This window comes from Notolepis coatsorum (assembly GCF_963971535.1).
Source record: "Notolepis coatsorum genome assembly, contig: SCAFFOLD_295, whole genome shotgun sequence".
Classification (NCBI taxonomy): domain Eukaryota; kingdom Metazoa; phylum Chordata; class Actinopteri; order Aulopiformes; family Paralepididae; genus Notolepis; species Notolepis coatsorum.
Window position 1 is genome coordinate 197,694 of NW_028173821.1, and position 22,651 is coordinate 220,344.

General features: G+C 44.5%; 1 protein-coding gene across 3 annotated transcripts in view; it reads left to right on the forward strand.

Annotated features, from left to right (window-relative positions):
* Positions 1–22,651, forward strand: part of mta1 (metastasis associated 1) — a 248,579-nt gene that overhangs the window by 182,556 nt on the left and 43,372 nt on the right. For all 3 annotated transcript variants that reach the window (XM_084338705.1, XM_084338706.1, XM_084338707.1), the window contains exons 10-12: positions 10,068–10,126; positions 13,798–14,141; positions 22,007–22,158. In XM_084338705.1, the coding sequence (XP_084194831.1) occupies positions 10,068–10,126; positions 13,798–14,141; positions 22,007–22,158 (555 nt within the window). The remainder of the gene's footprint in view (positions 1–10,067; positions 10,127–13,797; positions 14,142–22,006; positions 22,159–22,651) is intronic.

A 22,651-nucleotide genomic window follows, 5' to 3' on the forward strand; every position in this document is an offset into this window, starting at 1 on the left:
ACACAAGGTGCAGTATACACAAGGTGCAGTATACACTAGGTGCAGTAAACACTAGGTGCAGTAAACACAAGGTGCAGTAAACACAAGGTGCAGTAAACACTAGGTGCAGTATACACGATGTGCAGTAAACACTAGGTGCAGTATACACAAGGTGCAGTATACACAAGGTGCAGTATACACAAGGTGCAGTATACACAAGGTGCAGTATACACAAGGTGCAGTATACACTAGGTGCAGTATACACTAGGTGCAGTAAACACAAGGTGCAGTAAACACAAGGTGCAGTAAACACTAGGTGCAGTATACACTAGGTGCAGTAAACACAAGGTGCAGTATACACAAGGTGCAGTAAACACTAGGTGCAGTATACACTAGGTGCAGTATACACTAGGTGCAGTAAACACAAGGTGCAGTATACACAAGGTGCAGTAAACACTAGGTGCAGTATACACTAGGTGCAGTATACACAAGGTGCAGTAAACACAAGGTGCAGTAAACACGAGGTGCAGTATACACGAGGTGCAGTATACACAAGGTGCAGTATACACTAGGTGCAGTATACACAAGGTGCAGTATACACTAGGTGCAGTATACACTAGGTGCAGTATACACAAGGTGCAGTATACACAAGGTGCAGTATACACTAGGTGCAGTATACACTAGGTGCAGTATACACAAGGTGCAGTAAACACAAGGTGCAGTATACACAAGGTGCAGTATACACAAGGTGCAGTATACACTAGGTGCAGTATACACAAGGTGCAGTAAACACAAGGTGCAGTATACACAAGGTGCAGTAAACACAAGGTGCAGTAAACACTAGGTGCAGTATACACAAGGTGCAGTAAACACTAGGTGCAGTATACACTAGGTGCAGTATACACAAGGTGCAGTAAACACAAGGTGCAGTAAACACTAGGTGCAGTATACACTAGGTGCAGTAAACACAAGGTGCAGTATACACTAGGTGCAGTATACACAAGGTGCAGTATACACTAGGTGCAGTATACACTAGGTGCAGTATACACAAGGTGCAGTAAACACAAGGTGCAGTATACACTAGGTGCAGTATACACTAGGTGCAGTATACACAAGGTGCAGTAAACACAAGGTGCAGTATACACAAGGTGCAGTATACACTAGGTGCAGTAAACACAAGGTGCAGTATACACAAGGTGCAGTATACACAAGGTGCAGTATACACTAGGTGCAGTATACACAAGGTGCAGTAAACACAAGGTGCAGTATACACAAGGTGCAGTATACACAAGGTGCAGTATACACTAGGTGCAGTATACACAAGGTGCAGTAAACACAAGGTGCAGTATACACAAGGTGCAGTATACACTAGGTGCAGTATACACTAGGTGCAGTATACACAAGGTGCAGTATACACAAGGTGCAGTATACACAAGGTGCAGTAAACACTAGGTGCAGTATACACTAGGTGCAGTATACACTAGGTGCAGTATACACTAGGTGCAGTATACACAAGGTGCAGTATACACAAGGTGCAGTATACACAAGGTGCAGTATACACAAGGTGCAGTATACACTAGGTGCAGTATACACGAGGATCACTATACACGAGGATCACTAAACACGAGGTGCAGTATACACGATGTGCAGTAAACACTAGGTGCAGTAAACACAAGGTGCAGTATACACAAGGTGCAGTATACACTAGGTGCAGTATACACAAGGTGCAGTATACACAAGGTGCAGTATACACAAGGTGCAGTATACACAAGGTGCAGTATACACTAGGTGCAGTATACACGATGTGCAGTAAACACTAGGTGCAGTAAACACAAGGTGCAGTAAACACAAGGTGCAGTAAACACAAGGTGCAGTAAACACAAGGTGCAGTAAACACAAGGTGCAGTAAACACAAGGTGCAGTAAACACTAGGTGCAGTATACACAAGGTGCAGTATACACTAGGTGCAGTATACACTAGGTGCAGTAAACACAAGGTGCAGTATACACAAGGTGCAGTATACACAAGGTGCAGTATACACTAGGTGCAGTATACACAAGGTGCAGTATACACTAGGTGCAGTAAACACTAGGTGCAGTATACACAAGGTGCAGTATACACAAGGTGCAGTATACACAAGGTGCAGTATACACTAGGTGCAGTAAACACTAGGTGCAGTAAACACTAGGTGCAGTATACACTAGGTGCAGTATACACAAGGTACAGTATACACAAGGTGCAGTATACACAAGGTGCAGTATACACTAGGTGCAGTATACACAAGGTGCAGTATACACAAGGTGCAGTATACACAAGGTGCAGTAAACACAAGGTGCAGTATACACTAGGTGCAGTAAACACAAGGTGCAGTAAACACTAGGTGCAGTAAACACAAGGTGCAGTAAACACTAGGTGCAGTAAACACAAGGTGCAGTAAACACAAGGTGCAGTATACACAAGGTGCAGTATACACAAGGTGCAGTAAACACAAGGTGCAGTAAACACAAGGTGCAGTATACACAAGGTGCAGTATACACTAGGTGCAGTAAACACTAGGTGCAGTAAACACAAGGTGCAGTAAACACAAGGTGCAGTATACACTAGGTGCAGTAAACACTAGGTGCAGTAAACACAAGGTGCAGTAAACACAAGGTGCAGTAAACACTAGGTGCAGTATACACGATGTGCAGTAAACACTAGGTGCAGTATACACAAGGTGCAGTATACACAAGGTGCAGTATACACAAGGTGCAGTATACACAAGGTGCAGTATACACTAGGTGCAGTATACACTAGGTGCAGTAAACACAAGGTGCAGTAAACACAAGGTGCAGTAAACACTAGGTGCAGTATACACTAGGTGCAGTAAACACAAGGTGCAGTATACACAAGGTGCAGTAAACACTAGGTGCAGTATACACTAGGTGCAGTATACACTAGGTGCAGTAAACACAAGGTGCAGTATACACAAGGTGCAGTAAACACTAGGTGCAGTATACACTAGGTGCAGTATACACAAGGTGCAGTAAACACAAGGTGCAGTAAACACAAGGTGCAGTATACACGAGGTGCAGTATACACAAGGTGCAGTATACACTAGGTGCAGTATACACAAGGTGCAGTATACACAAGGTGCAGTATACACAAGGTGCAGTATACACTAGGTGCAGTATACACTAGGTGCAGTATACACAAGGTGCAGTAAACACAAGGTGCAGTATACACAAGGTGCAGTAAACACAAGGTGCAGTATACACGAGGTGCAGTAAACACAAGGTGCAGTAAACACAAGGTGCAGTATACACAAGGTGCAGTATACACAAGGTGCAGTATACACAAGGTGCAGTATACACTAGGTGCAGTATACACAAGGTGCAGTATACACAAGGTGCAGTATACACAAGGTGCAGTAAACACAAGGTGCAGTATACACAAGGTGCAGTATACACAAGGTGCAGTATACACAAGGTGCAGTATACACAAGGTGCAGTATACACAAGGTGCAGTATACACAAGGTGCAGTAAACACAAGGTGCAGTATACACAAGGTGCAGTATACACAAGGTGCAGTATACACAAGGTGCAGTATACACAAGGTGCAGTATACACAAGGTGCAGTATACACAAGGTGCAGTATACACAAGGTGCAGTATACACGAGGTGCAGTATACACAAGGTGCAGTATACACAAGGTGCAGTATACACAAGGATCACTATACACGAGGTGCAGTAAACACAAGGTGCAGTATACACGAGGATCACTATACACGAGGATCACTAAACACAAGGTGCAGTATACACAAGGTGCAGTATACACAAGGTGCAGTAAACACAAGGTGCAGTATACACAAGGTGCAGTATACACAAGGTGCAGTATACACAAGGTGCAGTATACACAAGGTGCAGTATACACGAGGTGCAGTATACACGAGGATCACTATACACGAGGATCACTAAACACGAGGTGCAGTATACACGAGGTGCAGTATACACAAGGTGCAGTAAACACAAGGTGCAGTATACACTAGGTGCAGTATACACTAGGTGCAGTATACACTAGGTGCAGTATACACAAGGTGCAGTATACACAAGGTGCAGTATACACGAGGTGCAGTATACACAAGGTGCCATTACACTTTACGATGTCAACATTTGAGGGGAAAACACATTATGGTATTTATAGAACAGCAGGTATACAACAACACATTTTTTTTATTGTCTTCTGCTTCCCGTCTGAATATAATTAATATTTGTGAGAGTTGGCAGTCGGCTAATTAGTGAGTCAAGCGTCTGCCAAGCGGAGACTAACGAGGCATTCTGCCACACCTGGGTTACCTCATCAGAGAGGGGCGGTCCTTATCAGAGAGGGGCGTGTCTTCATCAGAGAGGGGCCATGTCTTCATCAGAGAGGGGCGGTCCTTATCAGAGAGGGCATGTCTTCATCAGAGAGGGGCGGTCCCATTTCCCTAAAAGAGTCACGGACCGACCCAGACGGCAGCTGGAGAACTAACGGCTGCAGAACTTGAGAACTGTTGTGAATGTCCGACTCTTATCCACAAAAACCTGCCTGGACTACAGCGTAGGACGTATATCGTGCCAGTTAGGGCACCTTGTGTTTACTGCACCTTTACAGCGTAGGACGTATATCGTGCCAGTTAGGGCACCTTGTGTTTACTGCACCTTGTGTATACTGTTTACTTTTGCTCTTACTCATAGTATACTTTCAGATTCAAATTATTTATTCTATTAGATTAGATTCAAATCAATTGTATTATTTAGTACCGTACAAGGAAAATAAATTTGGCATCCAACCAGAGTGCAAATGTAACAGTAAAGTGTAATATTAAGATTAAGATTTGTTTATTAAGGACAATGCAAATGAATGAACATCATTTACATGTGTATGCATAACATCACAGCATGATAAGGACGTAAATATGCCGGGAATAGCACAGGGCTAATTTCCACCCGTAGTCCTAACATAAAACAAACACAAAACGGACCATACAACGTTCATTCATAAAAACTGACATCACTGACATGACCACACTAACATGACATTCAGTCAGTACAACATCACTAACATCCCTAATGAGTGCATATTTGGCTGTCTAACAGCCATTTCCTGAGTTGGCCCTTAAAGGTGGACAGGGTGGGACATTCCCTTAAGGGGACCGGAAGGCTGTTCCATGTTCCACTTCCCTTTATCGATAGACAATTTTTGCTGAAGGCGGTCTTTCTAAAATGGACCTCACAATCCCCTCTGGTGTTTGATCTAGTGGCTAATCCAGTGTTCCTTTTCTCGTGGATAAACTCCTTGAGAGGGGGAGGGGCTAATCTGTGCAGGCATTTATATACAAAACAGGAACTTTTATAACGTCTGAGGTTTTCAAAATTTAAAATGTTATGCTTATCCAGGATTTTACAGTGGTGGTATGAGTACTGTTTCCTGTCATATACCTTCAATGCTCTGTTGTAGAGTTGTTCTATGGGTTTCATGGCTGTGGCCCCAGTAAATTACCAGTTTAGAAGGCAATATTCAATGTGGGAGAAGACCATACAGTGTAGGTATGTCTTTGCGGCTTCAAGTGTTAGGGAGGGCCGTATTTGTTTGAAGTTGGAAATGTTGAAGTTGATGGTGTTCCTCACTTTCTTTATGTGTTTCTTAAAGGTCAGGTTTGAGTCCAAGATGACCCCAAGGAATTTGAAGTGGGAAACAAGTTCTAGTTCTTTCTTCCTTCCCTCCTTCCTCAGGAACACATTGGACCGCTTGATGGTTTCTGGACGCTTGCTAAAGAACATGCACACAGTCTTTTTCGCATTAAGTAGGAGAAAGGTGCTGTTTAGCCAGCATTGTACCTTGTCTAGTGCGCATGTGAGCCTAGATGTAATCAACTCTATGTCCTTGCCCTGTGTGTAGATGACTGCGTCATCGGCATACATCTGTACATTGAGTTCGGGACACACATTTGGCAGGTCATTGATATACAGGGAGAATAGCAGGGGCCCAAGGATTGATCCCTGAGGGACACCTACAGGGTTGTCTAGATATGGGGACTTGGCGCCATTGACCGTGACACATTGTTTTCGGTTTGATAAGTAGGATCTAAACCATTCTATTGTAGCAGCTGAGAAATTGAAGTGAGTTAGTTTGGTTAGGAGGATATTATGGTTGACACAGTCGAAAGCCTTGCTAAGGTCTAAGAAGACAGCACCAACATACTTGTTGCTATCTAGTGCACTCTTGACCTTTTCAACAAACAGACAGTTGGCTGACTCTGTTGAGTGAAGGGCACGGAATCCAAGCTGCATTGGGTTAAGTGGGGTGGGGCCCAAGTCGAGATGTTTAGTCATGAGATTCGACACCCACTTCTCTGCAACTTTGGATATGACAGGAAGTATACTGATGGGCCTATAATTGGTCACCAGTGCCTTGTTGCCAGATTTAAAGATAGGGGTCACCATGGCCATCTTCCAGGATGATGGAACTTCCCTGGAGGTGATTGATTGATTCACTAGTAGAGTGATGGGTTTAATGAGTGCATCAGAGTATGTTTTGAGGAAATCAGTGTCAAGCCCGTAGGCGTCCTTGGCTTTGGAGCCTTTCAGAGCCAGAATGATCTTTTTCACTTCAGGCTCTGTTATCTCCTCCAGTTCAAAGAGGGGCTGGGTGTTGGTTACTGGGTTTGGTAGGATACTGGAGGGGGCAAAGTGTTTGGTGCTGTCTAGAACACTATTTAAGAAGTGTTCGTTGAGGGTGCAGGCCAGTACTGTGGGGTCTTTAACTAGTATGTCATTCACATTCAGTTCTAGGGGGTCTTTTTCCCGATTCTGGTGTTTGTCTAGGAGTTTATTCAAGGTTTGCCAGATTTTTTTGCCGTTCCCTTTTCCTGCTTCAATTATACTAATAAAGAAGTTTGCTCTGGCCTTTCTGAGGGTCTGTGTGACCTTGTTCCTAGCATGCGTGAATCTCTGTCTGTCGATAGACAGTCCAGACTTTAAGCTCTGTTTGAGGAGTGAGTCCCTGTCTTTCAATTGCTGTCTGCAGCTGTGATCTAGCCATGGGAGGTGGGTTTGTTTTTTGACTTTTTGGCTCCCCTTCCTAGAGAAGGAGGCCATCGTCTCCTTGATTTTTGTTGTGAAGAGGGTGCAGTTTTTCTCTGTGGTATTGGAGGATAGTATCTCCTGCCAGTCAAGCTTTTTCACTGCATCCTCAAAGCTCTGTTGCAGGTTTTTTGGGATGTAGTTTGATGAGGTGGCAGATTTTTTGGATGTTTTTAGAAAGCGAGTTTTATTGAGTTTCCTGGTGAAACAGATGTAATTGAAACAGATATACCGGTCAACATGTTGTTGGTCTTAGTGATTCTATCCGGTTGGTTGGTGAAAACTAGATCTATTTTGGTCTGGGAGGTTTTGGTAATTCTAGTTGGCTGTTTGATTATTTGTTCAAAGCTGTGGGCATCCATGGATTGTTTTAAGTTCTTTCTAGCCTGTTTACTGTCCCAGTTGACATTGAAGTCACCTATGATTATTGTTTCCTTGTTGCAGGATTTTAGGACATGTTTTAACTGGTCATAAAACTCAACTTTTGCATCTGGTTTTCTGTAGAGACATATCAGGGTAAATGACATTTGTTCAGCGTGAGTGATTTCCACACCAACAGATTCTACACCAACACATTCAAAGTCAGTGGACCATTCCAGTTTTTTACAGGCAATTGTGTCTCTGATGTACAGTAGGACTCCCCCACCTCCTTTCCCAGTCTTCCTGTCATTCCTAAATACATTGTAGCCTGGCATGGATACTAGGGCTTCAGGGGATGACTTCTTTAGCCATGTCTCACTCAGACCCAAGCAATGTAAGTTAGAATCAAGTAGGAGGTGCTCTAGCTGTTCGCGTTTATTACCAACACTACGAATGTTGAGGTGACCACAAAAGAAACCCTTTGGTTTGCATAGGGGGTCCCATACAGTTCTGGCCTGGTTTAGGGTACCAAATAGTTTAGTCTTGCGGTGCTTTCTCAGTGTATATACAATGTACAGGTGATTAAACTGGAGTATATATATAAATGAGTACTACAAATGTAGTATTTGATTTGAACTTTTTTTTTAAATCTTTATTTCGAAGATGTAAATACAAACAATATAAAACAAAAACAAATCATTGATCTTTAGCAATGAAATGGAATAATTTTTTTATAAAAAAAACAAAAACAACTCTATTTACATGTTCGAAAAGGAGTAGGAAGAAGTATACACTTATTTAATCCTATCCCTTTTCCCGACTCAAATGAATGTACTAATTCAAAACCTTACAAAACAAATATATATATACATGTATATGCAAAACAAAAAAATATATATATGTAAAACATGAAAGTAAGTAAACAAATGTTGAAAACAAAGTAAATAGATGGTAAGTAGTCAAGTCTGGTCAAGTAATTTATTTATATAGCACGTTTAAAAGCACAAGAGCCAACCAAAGTGCTGTACAATCAAAGCTTAAAATCAATGTCCTAATATAAAATACACAAATACACAAATACAAAAAGGCACAGCAGGACAAGACAGTACATTCAGAGCAGAGGACAGTAGGACAACACACGGATAGGGGAACACAAAGTACAGTAGCACACAGGGGACAGAGGAGCACAAGAAGAGATACAAGAGGGAGGGGGCAGGATAACATTACATGGGAGTGTGTGAGTTAGGGTGTGTGGGAGAATCAGGGTTTATTGAAGGCCAGGGAATAGAAGTGGGTTTTTGGACGGGCCTTAAATGTCTCCAGCGAGGGGGCAGATCGGATCTCCAGGGGAAGCTGGAGCTGGGTAAATGCACCTTTATCTGCTCCAAGGTTGACATTGTACTATAGTATGTAAACTATGTATGATATTTCATTAAAGGCCCGGGAGAAGTACTGAGAGAAATATCACGATGCCGGAGGATCACATCATTGATAGAATATTGAGGACTGAAGCATCACAATATCATGATATATACGAAACACACCCATATTAAAGTCCTCCGCATTGATTTTGTCCCATTTGCAAATCCCCATCCGCAGTGAAGGCGTCGGAGCGTTTCAATGTCAGTCTTCAGTTGCTAGGTAACAACATCATTCTGTTTGAACAGCCAGTCTTGCACATTTAAAACGAGAAACCCGTTGACAACCGGCTGATTTTTAAATTCTGAATTTCATTTAGATTTTAATTCAGTATATTAATAACTGTTGACATTTGTTTTTTTTGCAGCTTATTGCACTAGGGTCAAAGTCTACCCTTTTCCTCAAGGAAGGTGTTTATCTTTATTTTATTTAACCTTAACCAGGCAGGTAAATTAAGAACAAATTCTTATTCACAATGACGGCCCGGTGGCCTGAATACTTTTACCAACGGATTTCCAGTTCCGCGTTCGCGTTCTGCGCTCTGATTGGCCACTGACGTTTCTGGTCGCGCCAATCGCGTGACACCCGTTTCTTTCGCCGGTTAAGCTTAGGCGACTCTTTCGAAGTTGGTTAAGGTTAGAGTTTGTCTTAGAGCAGGGCGATAGAACACCAGCCCTGATTCCAAACTCTAACCTTAACCAACTTCGAAAGAGTCGCCTATAAGCTTAACCAGTGATAAACTAGGCGTTAGGTAGTTTGCTGCTGTTCGAGGCGGAAATGGGCCCGTCACACGATTGGGCGCACATGTCACATGACCAGAAACGTCAGTGGCCAATCAGATCGCACCAGGAACATCAGTGGTCTCTGTCTCTGTCTCTCTCTATCTCATCTCTCTCTCACCCCTTCCCTCTCTCTCTGTCTCTGTCTCTCTCTCTCTCCCCTTCCCTCTCCCCCTCTCTCTCTCTCTCTCCCTCGCTCTCTCTCTCTCTCTCTCTCTCTCTCTCTCTCTCTCCCCCTCTCTCTCTCTCCCTCGCTCTCTCTCTCTCTCTCTCTCTCTCTCTCTCTCTCTCTCTCTCTCTCTCTCTCTCTCTCTCTCTCTCTCTCTGTCTCTGTCTCTGTCTCTCTCTCCCTCTCTGTCTCTCGTCTCTCCCTCTCCCTCCCTCTCCCTCTCTCTCTCTCTCTCTCGTCTCTGTCTCTCTCCCCAGAAACGGTTAAAAGCAGCAGAAGCAGAGAGCAAGTTGAAGCAGGTCTACATCCCCAACTAGTGAGTACCAGTAGAAGTAATGCACTTTTCACAGGTCTCCCTAAGAAAACCACAGAGAGGCTTCAGCTAATCCAAAACTCTGCAGCCCGACTGCTAACTAGAACCAAAAGGAGAGAGCACATTAGTCCAGTCTTAGCTGCTTTACACTGGCTTCCTGTAACATTTAGAATTGACTTTAAGGTCCTTCTCCTTACATACAAAGCTCTAAATGGAAAGGGACCTAGCTACATCGCCAACACTCTAATAAATTACACACCAGCAAGAACACTGCGATCATCAGCTGCTGGACTACTAGAGGCTCCCAGAAGCAGTCAAAAGAGGATCGGTAATGCAGCCTTTATCAACTATGCCCCAAAACTATGGAACAAACTACCCCAAAACATCAGGGAAGCCAACTCGCTAGACATCTTTAAAAGACAGCTTAAAACCTATTTGACAGGTACCCATGTACATGTCAAAATACTTCCCAAAGGTCAGTGAATACCACAATCACAACACCAGAGGGAGCTCCACAAATCATGTAAAACCCAGATTCGGCTCAAACAAGGGACTAAACACGTTTCGCAATTATGCCACAACAATGTGGAACGCCCTACCCAAAGCTGTAAAGGAATGTGAATCACTACCCACCTTCAAAAACACTCTCAAAGAACACCTACGGGAGACTGCAATTCAAAACTGGCCCCTACAAATGTCCTAACCCAGTTGTAAAATAAAGACCAAGCATGGCTTTGTCAGTATTCCAATGTACCCAACCCCCCCCCACCTCCAATGTACAGCCCCACCCCACCCCACCTACCCAACCTCCTCCAATGAACAGTTTCTATGTCAAATGTAGGTCAGTATTCCAATGTACAGTGTGTCCCCCCCCTCCAATGTACAGCCCCACCCCACCTACCCAACCTCCCCCAATGCACAGTTTCTATGTCAAATGTATATACACTCTTTTTCTGGATTTTTTTTAGTATCACAAACAGTGCTGTATTTGAAAATCTGGTATGTCATAAATGTATAGATGTAGCAGTACTGTCTATCTGTATGTCATGTGTGTCATATGATGAATTGAAAATGGAGGACCCTGATGGAAACAAGACGAAAGTCTTTCTCAGGTCTGCATCCTCTTAACAATTGTATGTATTGAGCCGTACTGTATTGTACCCATTCTGTAATCTGTTAATAAACTTTTCAATCAATCAATCAATCAAGTGTGCGTGTGCGCATGCTTGCACGTGTGTGTGTGTGTGTGAGGTATCTCTGTGACGAGGTGAACACAACACCAGGTGTGTTAATATTCATGGGAGACGTGGGGTGAAACGCACTCTCCATTAAAAGCATTTATTCGGGAAAAGTTAGCGCGCTGTCATTAATGGATGGAGGTCGGCACCCGCAGTACCTCTCTCCTGCCACCTGGGCATTATAATGTCGAGTTGTTCGCTGTCATGGTACCTTTCACTACAGTGCATCCACGTGCACTCTTTCACTACAGTGCATCCACGTGCACTCTTTCACTACAGTGCATCCACGTGCACTCTTTCACTACAGTGCATCCACGTGCACTCTTTCACTACAGTGCAGCCACGTGCACTCTTTCACTACAGTGCATCCACGTGCACTCTTTCACTACAGTGTATCTCCACGTGCACTCTTGGAAGTGCACTCTTCCCTTGCAGTTTAAAGTTAAAAGTTTTACCGTTTGTCTGCATATTATAATTCTCATGAGTTTTTATCACGTGAAATAAATCTGGGCCTGGTGCGGTGAGAGGCCAGTGAGAGGCCAGTGAGAGGCCAGAGAGAGGCCAGTGAGAGGCCAGTGAGAGGCCAGTGAGAGGCCTGTGAGAGGCCAGTGAGAGGCCAGTGAGAGGCCAGTGAGAGGCCAGTGAGAGGCCTGTGAGAGGCCAGTGAGAGGCCAGTGAGAGGCCAGTGAGAGGCCAGTGAGAGGCCAGTGAGAGGCCAGTGAGAGGCCAGTGAGAGGCCGGTGAGAGACCGGTGAGAGGCCAGTGAGAGGCCAGTGAGAGGCCAGTGAGAGGCCAGTGAGAGACCAGTGAGAGGCCGGTGAGAGGCCAGTGAGAGGCCAGTGAGAGGCCAGTGAGAGGCCAGTGAGAGGCCAGTGAGAGGCCAGTGAGAGGCCAGTGAGAGGCCAGTGAGAGACCGGTGAGAGGCCGGTGAGAGGCCAGTGAGAGGCCAGTGAGAGGCCAGTGAGAGGCCTGTGAGAGGCCAGTGAGAGGCCAGAGAGAGGCCAGTGAGAGGCCAGTGAGAGGCCAGTGAGAGACCGGTGAGAGGCCGGTGAGAGGCCAGTGAGAGGCCAGTGAGAGGCCAGTGAGAGGCCAGTGAGAGGCCAGTGAGAGGCCAGAGAGAGGCCGGTGAGAGGCCAGTGAGAGGCCAGTGAGAGGCCAGTGAGAGGCCGGTGAGAGGCCGGTGAGAGGCCAGTGAGAGGCCAGTGAGAGGCCAGTGAGAGGCCAGTGAGAGGCCAGTGAGAGGCCAGAGAGAGGCCAGTGAGAGGCCGGTGAGAGGCCAGTGAGAGGCCAGTGAGAGGCCAGTGAGAGGCCAGTGAGAGGCCAGTGAGAGGCCGGTGAGAGGCCGGTGAGAGGCCAGTGAGAGGCCAGTGAGAGGCCGGTGAGAGGCCAGTGAGAGGCCAGTGAAGTGAGAGGCCAGTGAGAGGCCGGTGAGAGGCCAGTGAGAGAGGCCAGTGAGAGGCCGGTGAGAGACCCGGGGCTTTCGATGGACGTCTAAATTTCATAAAACTACACTACCCAGCTCACACCAGCCGCCGACAAAGGAAGTAAAAAAAATTATTTATAATAATAATAATTCTTACAAGCATAGACTGGAATGTCGTGATTATATCTCGCTGGTCGAACAAACCTCAACATTATTGCCATAAAATACAACTTATGTTGTTTCTTTACCTTTCTGTGAACGTGTGAGAGAGAAAAAAACCCGACTCAATCCGGTAAATCTTGACGCAACTGTCACCATTATCCGAAAGTAACTGTACTGTAGATTTCATTCACGGTCTTTGTTGCCCTCTAGTCGGCGCATGGTGGTACTACATCCAGATTTAACACTGCTATTCAAAAGAGGAGATCTGGGCCTTTCAAAAGATGTATCACTTGACCCTGTAAAGCCATTTATAGGCCTGGCATTTTATATTCTATATTCATATTTCATATTGCGTGTGTCCAGAAGGCAAAATTCAGTACTGTATCTACAAAAAACCCTGTAAATTATCTGCCCTTTGTTCATTTGCTTAGCATTTTACTATACTTGTTCTGATTGAGCTCAATGGCATCTTTTTGCTTTCGTCATTGTTAGCATGGTGTTGTTATTCACCGTCAAAGATGGGAAGAAAACCTAATAATAATTTATATTCTCCTTTGGTTCATTACAATTTACTCAGGCATAGTAACAACAGACACACTATATCTGACACTGGGAATACATTCCCTGGGGTCCCATAGATGTCCCTAGATACCAAGAACATGCAAATGGACCTTGTAGTTGTGGAGCTATTCTTAATTGACTTGGGTACTGTATGTACTTTTAGGCGAAGCTTCTGAAAACATGGCTATGGTTTAACAGGTTATGGTTGAAAATCGGCGGAGTGCCTCTTTTTAAGTAAAACGAATAATCTGTTCCGCACTCAACCCGTCTCTGTTCCTCCTCCTCGTTAGCAACAAGCCCAACCCCAACCAGCTGAGTAACAGTGTGAAGCCAGCCCTGGTCAACGGAGCCGGAGCCGGAGCCGGGGCGGGTATAGCAGGCGTTGGGTCAGCAGCTGGAGCAGCAGTTGGAGTTGGAGCTGGTCTTGTTGGATTTGGGGCAGGAGTTGGAACGGGAATGGTAGCAGGAGTTGGAGCTAGCGCTGGAGCAGGAGTTGTAGCTAGCACTGGAGCGGTGGTTGGAGTTGGACCAGGAGCTGGAGCTGGAGCTGGAGCTGGAGCGGCACCCACAGGAGGGGTCCCTGGGCTTCCGGGTCAGACCCCCATCCTGGGACGGGCCTGCGAGAGCTGCTACAGTAAGTAACTCTGTTAACACGGTGCCTGTTTTCTAACCCCAGTCACTCTACTCTTTCCTCTGACGACACAAGCGAGCGTGTCCCACACCCTGGTTATATACACCCTGGTTATGTACACCCTGGTTATATACACCCTGGTTATGTACACCCTGGTTATATACACCCTGGTTATGTACACCCTGGTTATATACACCCTGGTTATATACACCCTGGTTATATACACCCTGGTTATATACACCCTGGTTATATACACCCTGGTTATATACACCCTGGTTATGTCCTCACAGCAAGAAGGTCCCTCTCACTACCACACTACAGACTGTTAACCCTCTCACTACCACACTACAGAAGGTTAACCCTCTCACTACCACACTACAGACTGTTAACCCTTTCACTGTGACAATACAGAAGGTTAACCTTTCACTACCACACTACAGAAGGTTAACCTTTCACTACCACACTACAGAAGGTTAACCCTTTCACTGTGACAATACAGAAGGTTAACCTTTCACTACCACACTACAGAAGGTTAACCCTCTCACTACCACACTACAGACTGTTAACCCTCTCACTACCACACTACAGAAGGTTAACCTTTCACTACCACACTACAGAAGGTTAACCTTTCACTACCACACTACAGAAGGTTAACCCTTTCACTGTGACAATACAGAAGGTTAACCTTTCACTACCACACTACAGAAGGTTAACCCTCTCACTACCACACTACAGACTGTTAACCCTCTCACTACCACACTACAGAAGGTTAACCCTCTCACTACCACACTACAGACTGTTAACCCTCTCACTACCACACTACAGACTGTTAACCCTCTCACTACCACACTACAGAAGGTTAACCCTCTCACAACCACACTACAGAAGGTTAACCCTCTCACAACCACACTACAGAAGGTTAACCCTCTCACTACCACACTACAGAAGGTTAACCCTCTCACTACCACACTACAGAAGGTTAACCCTCTCACTACCACACTACAGAAGGTTAACCCTCTCACTACCACACTACAGAAGGTTAACCCTCTCACTACCACACTACAGAAGGTTAACCCTCTCACTACCACACTACAGAAGGTTAACCCTCTCACTACCACACTACAGAAGGTTAACCCTCTCACTACCACACTACAGACTGTTAACCCTCTCACTACCACACTACAGAAGGTTAACCCTCTCACTACCACACTACAGAAGGTTAACCCTCTCACTACCACACTACAGAAGGTTAACCCTCTCACAACCACACTACAGAAGGTTAACCCTCTCACAACCACACTACAGAAGGTTAACCCTCTCACTACCACACTACAGAAGGTTAACCCTCTCACTACCACACTACAGAAGGTTAACCCTCTCACTACCACACTACAGAAGGTTAACCCTCTCACTACCACACTACAGAAGGTTAACCCTCTCACTACCACACTACAGAAGGTTAACCCTCTCACTACCACACTACAGAAGGTTAACCCTCTCACTACCACACTACAGAAGGTTAACCCTCTCACTACCACACTACAGAAGGTTAACCCTCTCACTACCACACTACAGAAGGTTAACCCTCTCACTACCACACTACAGACTGTTAACCCTCTCACTACCACACTACAGAAGGTTAACCCTCTCACAACCACACTACAGAAGGTTAACCCTTTCACTACCACACTACAGAAGGTTAACCCTTTCACTACCACACTACAGACTGTTAACCCTCTCACTACCACACTACAGAAGGTTAACCCTCTCACAACCACACTACAGAAGGTTAACCCTTTCACTACCACACTACAGAAGGTTAACCTTTCACTACCACACTACAGACTGTTAACCCTCTCACTACCACACTACAGAAGGTTAACCCTTTCACTACCACACTACAGAAGGTTAACCTTTCACTACCACACTACAGACGGTTAACCCTTTCACTACCACACTACAGAAGGTTAACCCTCTCACAACCACACTACAGAAGGTTAACCCTTTCACTACCACACTACAGAAGGTTAACCTTTCACTACCACACTACAGAAGGTTAACCCTTTCACTACCACACTACAGAAGGTTAACCTTTCACTACCACACTACAGAAGGTTAACCCTTTCACTACCACACTACAGAAGGTTAACCTTTCACTACCACACTACAGAAGGTTAACCCTTTCACTACCACACTACAGAAGGTTAACCTTTCACTACCACACTACAGAAGGTTAACCCTTTCACTACCACACTACAGAAGATTAACCTTTCACTACCACACTACAGAAGGTTAACCCTTTCACTACCACACTACAGAAGATTAACCTTTCACTGCCACACTACAGAAGGTTAACCCTTTCACTACCACACTACAGAAGGTTAACCTTTCACTACCACACTACAGAAGGTTAACCCTTTCACTACCACACTACAGAAGGTTAACCTTTCACTACCACACTACAGAAGGTTAACCCTTTCACTACCACACTACAGAAGGTTAACCTTTCACTACCACACTACAGAAGGTTAACCCTTTCACTACCACACTACAGAAGGTTAACCCTTTCACTACCACACTACAGAAGGTTAACCCTTTCACTACCACACTACAGAAGATTAACCTTTCACTACCACACTACAGAAGGTTAACCCTTTCACTACCACACTACAGAAGATTAACCTTTCACTACCACACTACAGAAGGTTAACCCTTTCACTACCACACTACAGAAGGTTAACCTTTCACTACCACACTACAGAAGGTTAACCCTTTCACTACCACACTACAGAAGATTAACCCTCTCACAACCACACTACAGAAGGTTAACCCTTTCACTACCACACTACAGAAGATTAACCTTTCACTACCACACTACAGAAGGTTAACCCTTTCACTACCACACTACAGAAGGTTAACCTTTCACTACCACACTACAGAAGATTAACCCTCTCACAACCACACTACAGAAGGTTAACCCTTTCACTACCACACTACAGAAGGTTAACCTTTCACTACCACACTACAGAAGATTAACCCTCTCACAACCACACTACAGAAGGTTAACCCTTTCACTACCACACTACAGAAGGTTAACCCTTTCACTACCACACTACAGAAGGTTAACCTTTCACTACCACACTACAGAAGGTTAACCTTTCACTACCACACTACAGAAGGTTAACCCTTTCACTACCACACTACAGAAGATTAACCCTCTCACAACCACACTACAGAAGGTTAACCTTTCACTACCACACTACAGAAGGTTAACCTTTCACTGCCACACTACAGAAGGTTAACCTTTCACTACCACACTACAGAAGATTAACCTTTCACTACCACACTACAGAAGGTTAACCTTTCACTACCACACTACAGAAGGTTAACCTTTCACTACCACACTACAGAAGGTTAACCCTTTCACTACCACACTACAGAAGGTTAACCTTTCACTACCACACTACAGAAGATTAACCCTCTCACAACCACACTACAGAAGGTTAACCCTTTCACTACCACACTACAGAAGATTAACCTTTCACTACCACACTACAGAAGGTTAACCCTTTCACTACCACACTACAGAAGGTTAACCTTTCACTACCACACTACAGAAGATTAACCCTCTCACAACCACACTACAGAAGGTTAACCCTTTCACTACCACACTACAGAAGGTTAACCTTTCACTACCACACTACAGAAGATTAACCCTCTCACAACCACACTACAGAAGGTTAACCCTTTCACTACCACACTACAGAAGGTTAACCCTTTCACTACCACACTACAGAAGATTAACCCTTTCACTACCACACTACAGAAGATTAACCCTCTCACAACCACACTACAGAAGGTTAACCTTTCACTACCACACTACAGAAGGTTAACCTTTCACTACCACACTACAGAAGGTTAACCTTTCACTACCACACTACAGAAGGTTAACCTTTCACTACCACACTACAGAAGGTTAACCTTTCACTACCACACTACAGAAGGTTAACCCTTTCACTACCACACTACAGAAGATTAACCCTCTCACAACCACACTACAGAAGGTTAACCTTTCACTACCACACTACAGAAGGTTAACCTTTCACTACCACACTACAGAAGGTTAACCTTTCACTACCACACTACAGAAGGTTAACCCTCTCACAACCACACTACAGAAGGTTAACCTTTCACTACCACACTACAGAAGGTTAACCCTTTCACTACCACACTACAGAAGGTTAACCTTTCACTACCACACTACAGAAGGTTAACTTTTCACTACCACACTACAGAAGGTTAACCCTTTCACTACCACGCTACAGAAGGTTAACTTTTCACTGCCACACTACAGACTGTTAACCCTCTCACAACCACACTACAGAAGGTTAACCTTTCACTACCACACTACAGAAGGTTAACCCTTTCACTACCACACTACAGAAGGTTAACCCTTTCACTACCACACTACAGAAGGTTAACTTTTCACTACCACACTACAGAAGGTTAACTTTTCACTACCACACTACAGAAGGTTAACCTTTCACTACCACACTACATAAGGTTAACCCTTTCACTACCACACTACAGAAGGTTAACCTTTCACTACCACACTACAGAAGGTTAAGCTCTTTCACTACCACACTACAGACGGTTAACACTTTCACTACCACACTACAGACAGTTAACACTTTCACTACCACACTACAGACGGTTAACCCTTTCACTACCATACTACAGAAGGTTAACCCTTTCACTACCACCCTACAGAAGGTTAACCTTTCACTACCATACTACAGAAGGTTAACCCTTTCACTACCACACTACAGACGGTTAACCCTTTCACTACCACCCTACAGAAGGTTAACCTTTCACTACCACACTACAGACGGTTAACCCTTTCACAACCACACTACAGACGGTTAACCCTTTCACTACCACACTACAGACGGTTAACCTTTCACTACCACACTACAGACGGTTAACCTTTCACTACCACACTACAGACGGTTAACCCTTTCACAACCACACTACATACGGTTAACCCTTTCACTACCATACTACAGAAGGTTAACCCTTTCACTACCACCCTACAGAAGGTTAACCTTTCACTACCATACTACAGAAGGTTAACCCTTTCACTACCACACTACAGACGGTTAACCCTTTCACTACCACCCTACAGAAGGTTAACCTTTCACTACCACACTACAGACGGTTAACCCTTTCACAACCACACTACAGACGGTTAACCCTTTCACAACCACACTACATACGGTTAACCCTTTCACTACCACACTACATACGGTTAACCTTTCACTACCACACTACAGACGGTTAACCCTTTCACAACCACACTACATACGGTTAACCCTTTCACTACCACACTACATACGGTTAACCTTTCACTACCACACTACAGACGGTTAACCCTTTCACTACCACACTACAGACGGTTAACCTTTCACTACCACACTACAGACGGTTAACCTTTCACTACCACACTACAGACGGTTAACCCTTTCACAACCACACTACATACGGTTAACCCTTTCACTACCATACTACAGAAGGTTAACCCTTTCACTACCACCCTACAGAAGGTTAACCTTTCACTACCATACTACAGAAGGTTAACCCTTTCACTACCACACTACAGACGGTTAACCCTTTCACTACCACCCTACAGAAGGTTAACCTTTCACTACCACACTACAGATGGTTAACCCTTTCACAACCACACTACATACGGTTAACCCTTTCACTACCACACTACATACGGTTAACCCTTTCACAACCACACTACATACGGTTAACCCTTTCACTACCACACTACAGACGGTTAACCTTTCACTACCACACTACAGACGGAACCGTAGTGTGGTTGTGAAAGGGTTAAACACAGCAGCCTATCTGGAACACGGCCTGCGGCAGAGAGTCGTGTGCTATTTCCGTGGTGGTAATTAATGCAGCGACGGATGATTAAGAGATTGTACGTATGTGTCCGCGCTCACGCTCCTCTGTTCTCTGGCGTGTGCGTGTTTGATCGTGTGTGTGTCATTGTGTGATTGTGTAAGGTTGTGTAATGTGTGTGTGTGTCTGTATGAGTGAGAATGAATGAATGAATGACATGTTATTTCGGTGTCCTGTCTGACGCCCCGCCCCTTACAGGATTATAAAACACCAACAACAACAATTTAACATGACGTTCACTTCCCCTGGTCTGTAAGACACACCGTGCTGCACCACCAGAGGACAGAATACATACAGATCACATATATGTTATTTTCGGTAATGGAGCGCCTGTCTATCGTACGGTTCAGATGACGCGCAAATAAAAAAATTCATTTGGCGGAGCCGGGAGGTGAGCACTGGCAGCAGCAGCAGCAGCAGCACTGCAGCCATGGGTGCTAGTCAGTTTGTGTACAAATGGCAAGCACAATCTAAATCAATCTTCATTACGACTTTAAAAACATAGCCATTAACATTACATAGGCATACACACATCTTGCCATAGCGTTAGCAGTTTGTACAACACAACGCACGTTTTAACTATGGTAGCACTAGCCCCAGCTAATACAGTCAATGAAATGTTATCGTAGCTACTAGCTAGCAGAGGAGGGAATCAGAGTCTGAGAGGCGGGGTGTTTAAAGACAATGATAGGCGTTTATTCAACATCCAAGAAGGCTAACATACAACTGTGTTTACTAACTCCAACCGGGACTATTGCCGCTTCCGTGCTGCTTGTTGATGTTATGATCTATTCTCCTCCTAACGTTACCGGAGCTGAAGGTGCCACACGCTAAAATGTCCGTGGGGACCCGGCGCCAACCAATAGATAGTTCCAACTCACCGAATTACGTAATCCACCACAGTTGCACTCAATATTTAAATAATGTTAGTCTAAATAAATGTAGTGATGCATAATAATTTCAAGCAGAAAACGAATCTTTCCATTAAGAACTGACAATCAGGGAATTTAAACATGGTTGACATTGTTTTTTTGTGTTTATATTATAGAAAGGAAAGTCTAGTGCTGGCTGAGCATATTGTTTGTTTGCACTAAGTTAATACTTTGACAAATGTAGCCTATATTTTTCAGTCAGTTCGGTCTTTGTGTGCCAACCATTATTTAAGGCTGTAAACACTGTAACACTGTAAACCTTTTATATATATATATATATATATATATATATATATATATATATATGAGAAGCATGTTTAGATTTGAGTGTTCTTTTTTTTTAAATAAAAATTAACGTATATCGAACCGAACCGAAAACCGTGACCGTGATACGAACCGAATCGTCCATTTTGTGAACCGTCCCACACCTACCGTTTATCATAAAAATTCAGTGCCCCCGAAATACAAAAAAAGCCCCCGAAAATCAATTAAGGGGGGCAAAAAAAGCCCTTGACATTTTTTTTTTTATTTCTAACCCTGTCGTGTGGTGTCTGTGTTCATATAATTTGTTTTTATTTTCAGGTTCTGAATTTATTATTTTCTTTTTTGTTTTGTTTGTTATTTCTACTGTCAATTCTATTGTCATTATTGTTATTATTAATACTGTCTGGTGATGTTCTGATTATTATTATTATTATATTATGTGCTGTCATGTTTTGTTTTATATTCTATGTAAAAAAAGAGGGAAAATAAAAAAATGCATCACAAAAAAGGTTAATACAGGTGTGTGTGTGTGTGTGTGTGTGTGTGTGTGTGTGTGTGTGTGTGTGTGTGTGTGTGTGTGTGTGTGTGTGTGTGTGTGTGTGTGTGTGTGTGTGTGTGTGTGTGTGTGTGTGTGTGTGTGTGTGTGTGTGTGTGTGTGTGTGTGTGTGTGTGTGTGTGTGTGTGTGTGTGTGTGTGCAGTGAGCAGCTCCCACCAGTGGTACTCGTGGGGTCCCCCCAACATGCAGTGTCGCCTGTGCGCCCCCTGCTGGGCGTACTGGAAGAAGTACGGTGGCCTGAAGATGCCAACCAGGCTGGAGGGAGAGAGACCTGGACCCAACCGCACCAACCTGGTATAACACACACACACACACTCTATCTCTCTCTACCTCTCTCTCTCTCTACCTCTATCTCTACCTCTCTCTCTCTACCTCTATCTCTACCTCTCTCTCTCTACCTCGCTCTCTCTCTCTCCCTCCCTCTCTCTCTCTCTCTCTCTCCCTCTCTCCCTCTACTCTCTCTACCTCGCTCGCTCTCTCTCTCTCCATTTCTCTTCTCAGACTGTATGGTTGACAGCCCTGCAGCTCTCTCTCTTTCTCTCTCTCTCTCTCGCTCTCGCTCTCTCTCTCTCTCTCTCTCTCTCTCTCTCTCTCTCTCTCTCTCTCTCTCTCTCTCTCTCTCTCTCTCTCTCTCTGCCTCTCTCTCTACCTCTGTCTCTCTCTCTCTCTCTCTCTCTCTCTCTCTCTCTCTCTCTCTCTCTCTCTCTCTCTCTCTCCTCTCTCTCTACCCCTCTCTCTCTCTCTACCTCTGTCTCTATCTCCTCTCTCTGTCTCTCTCTCTCTCTCT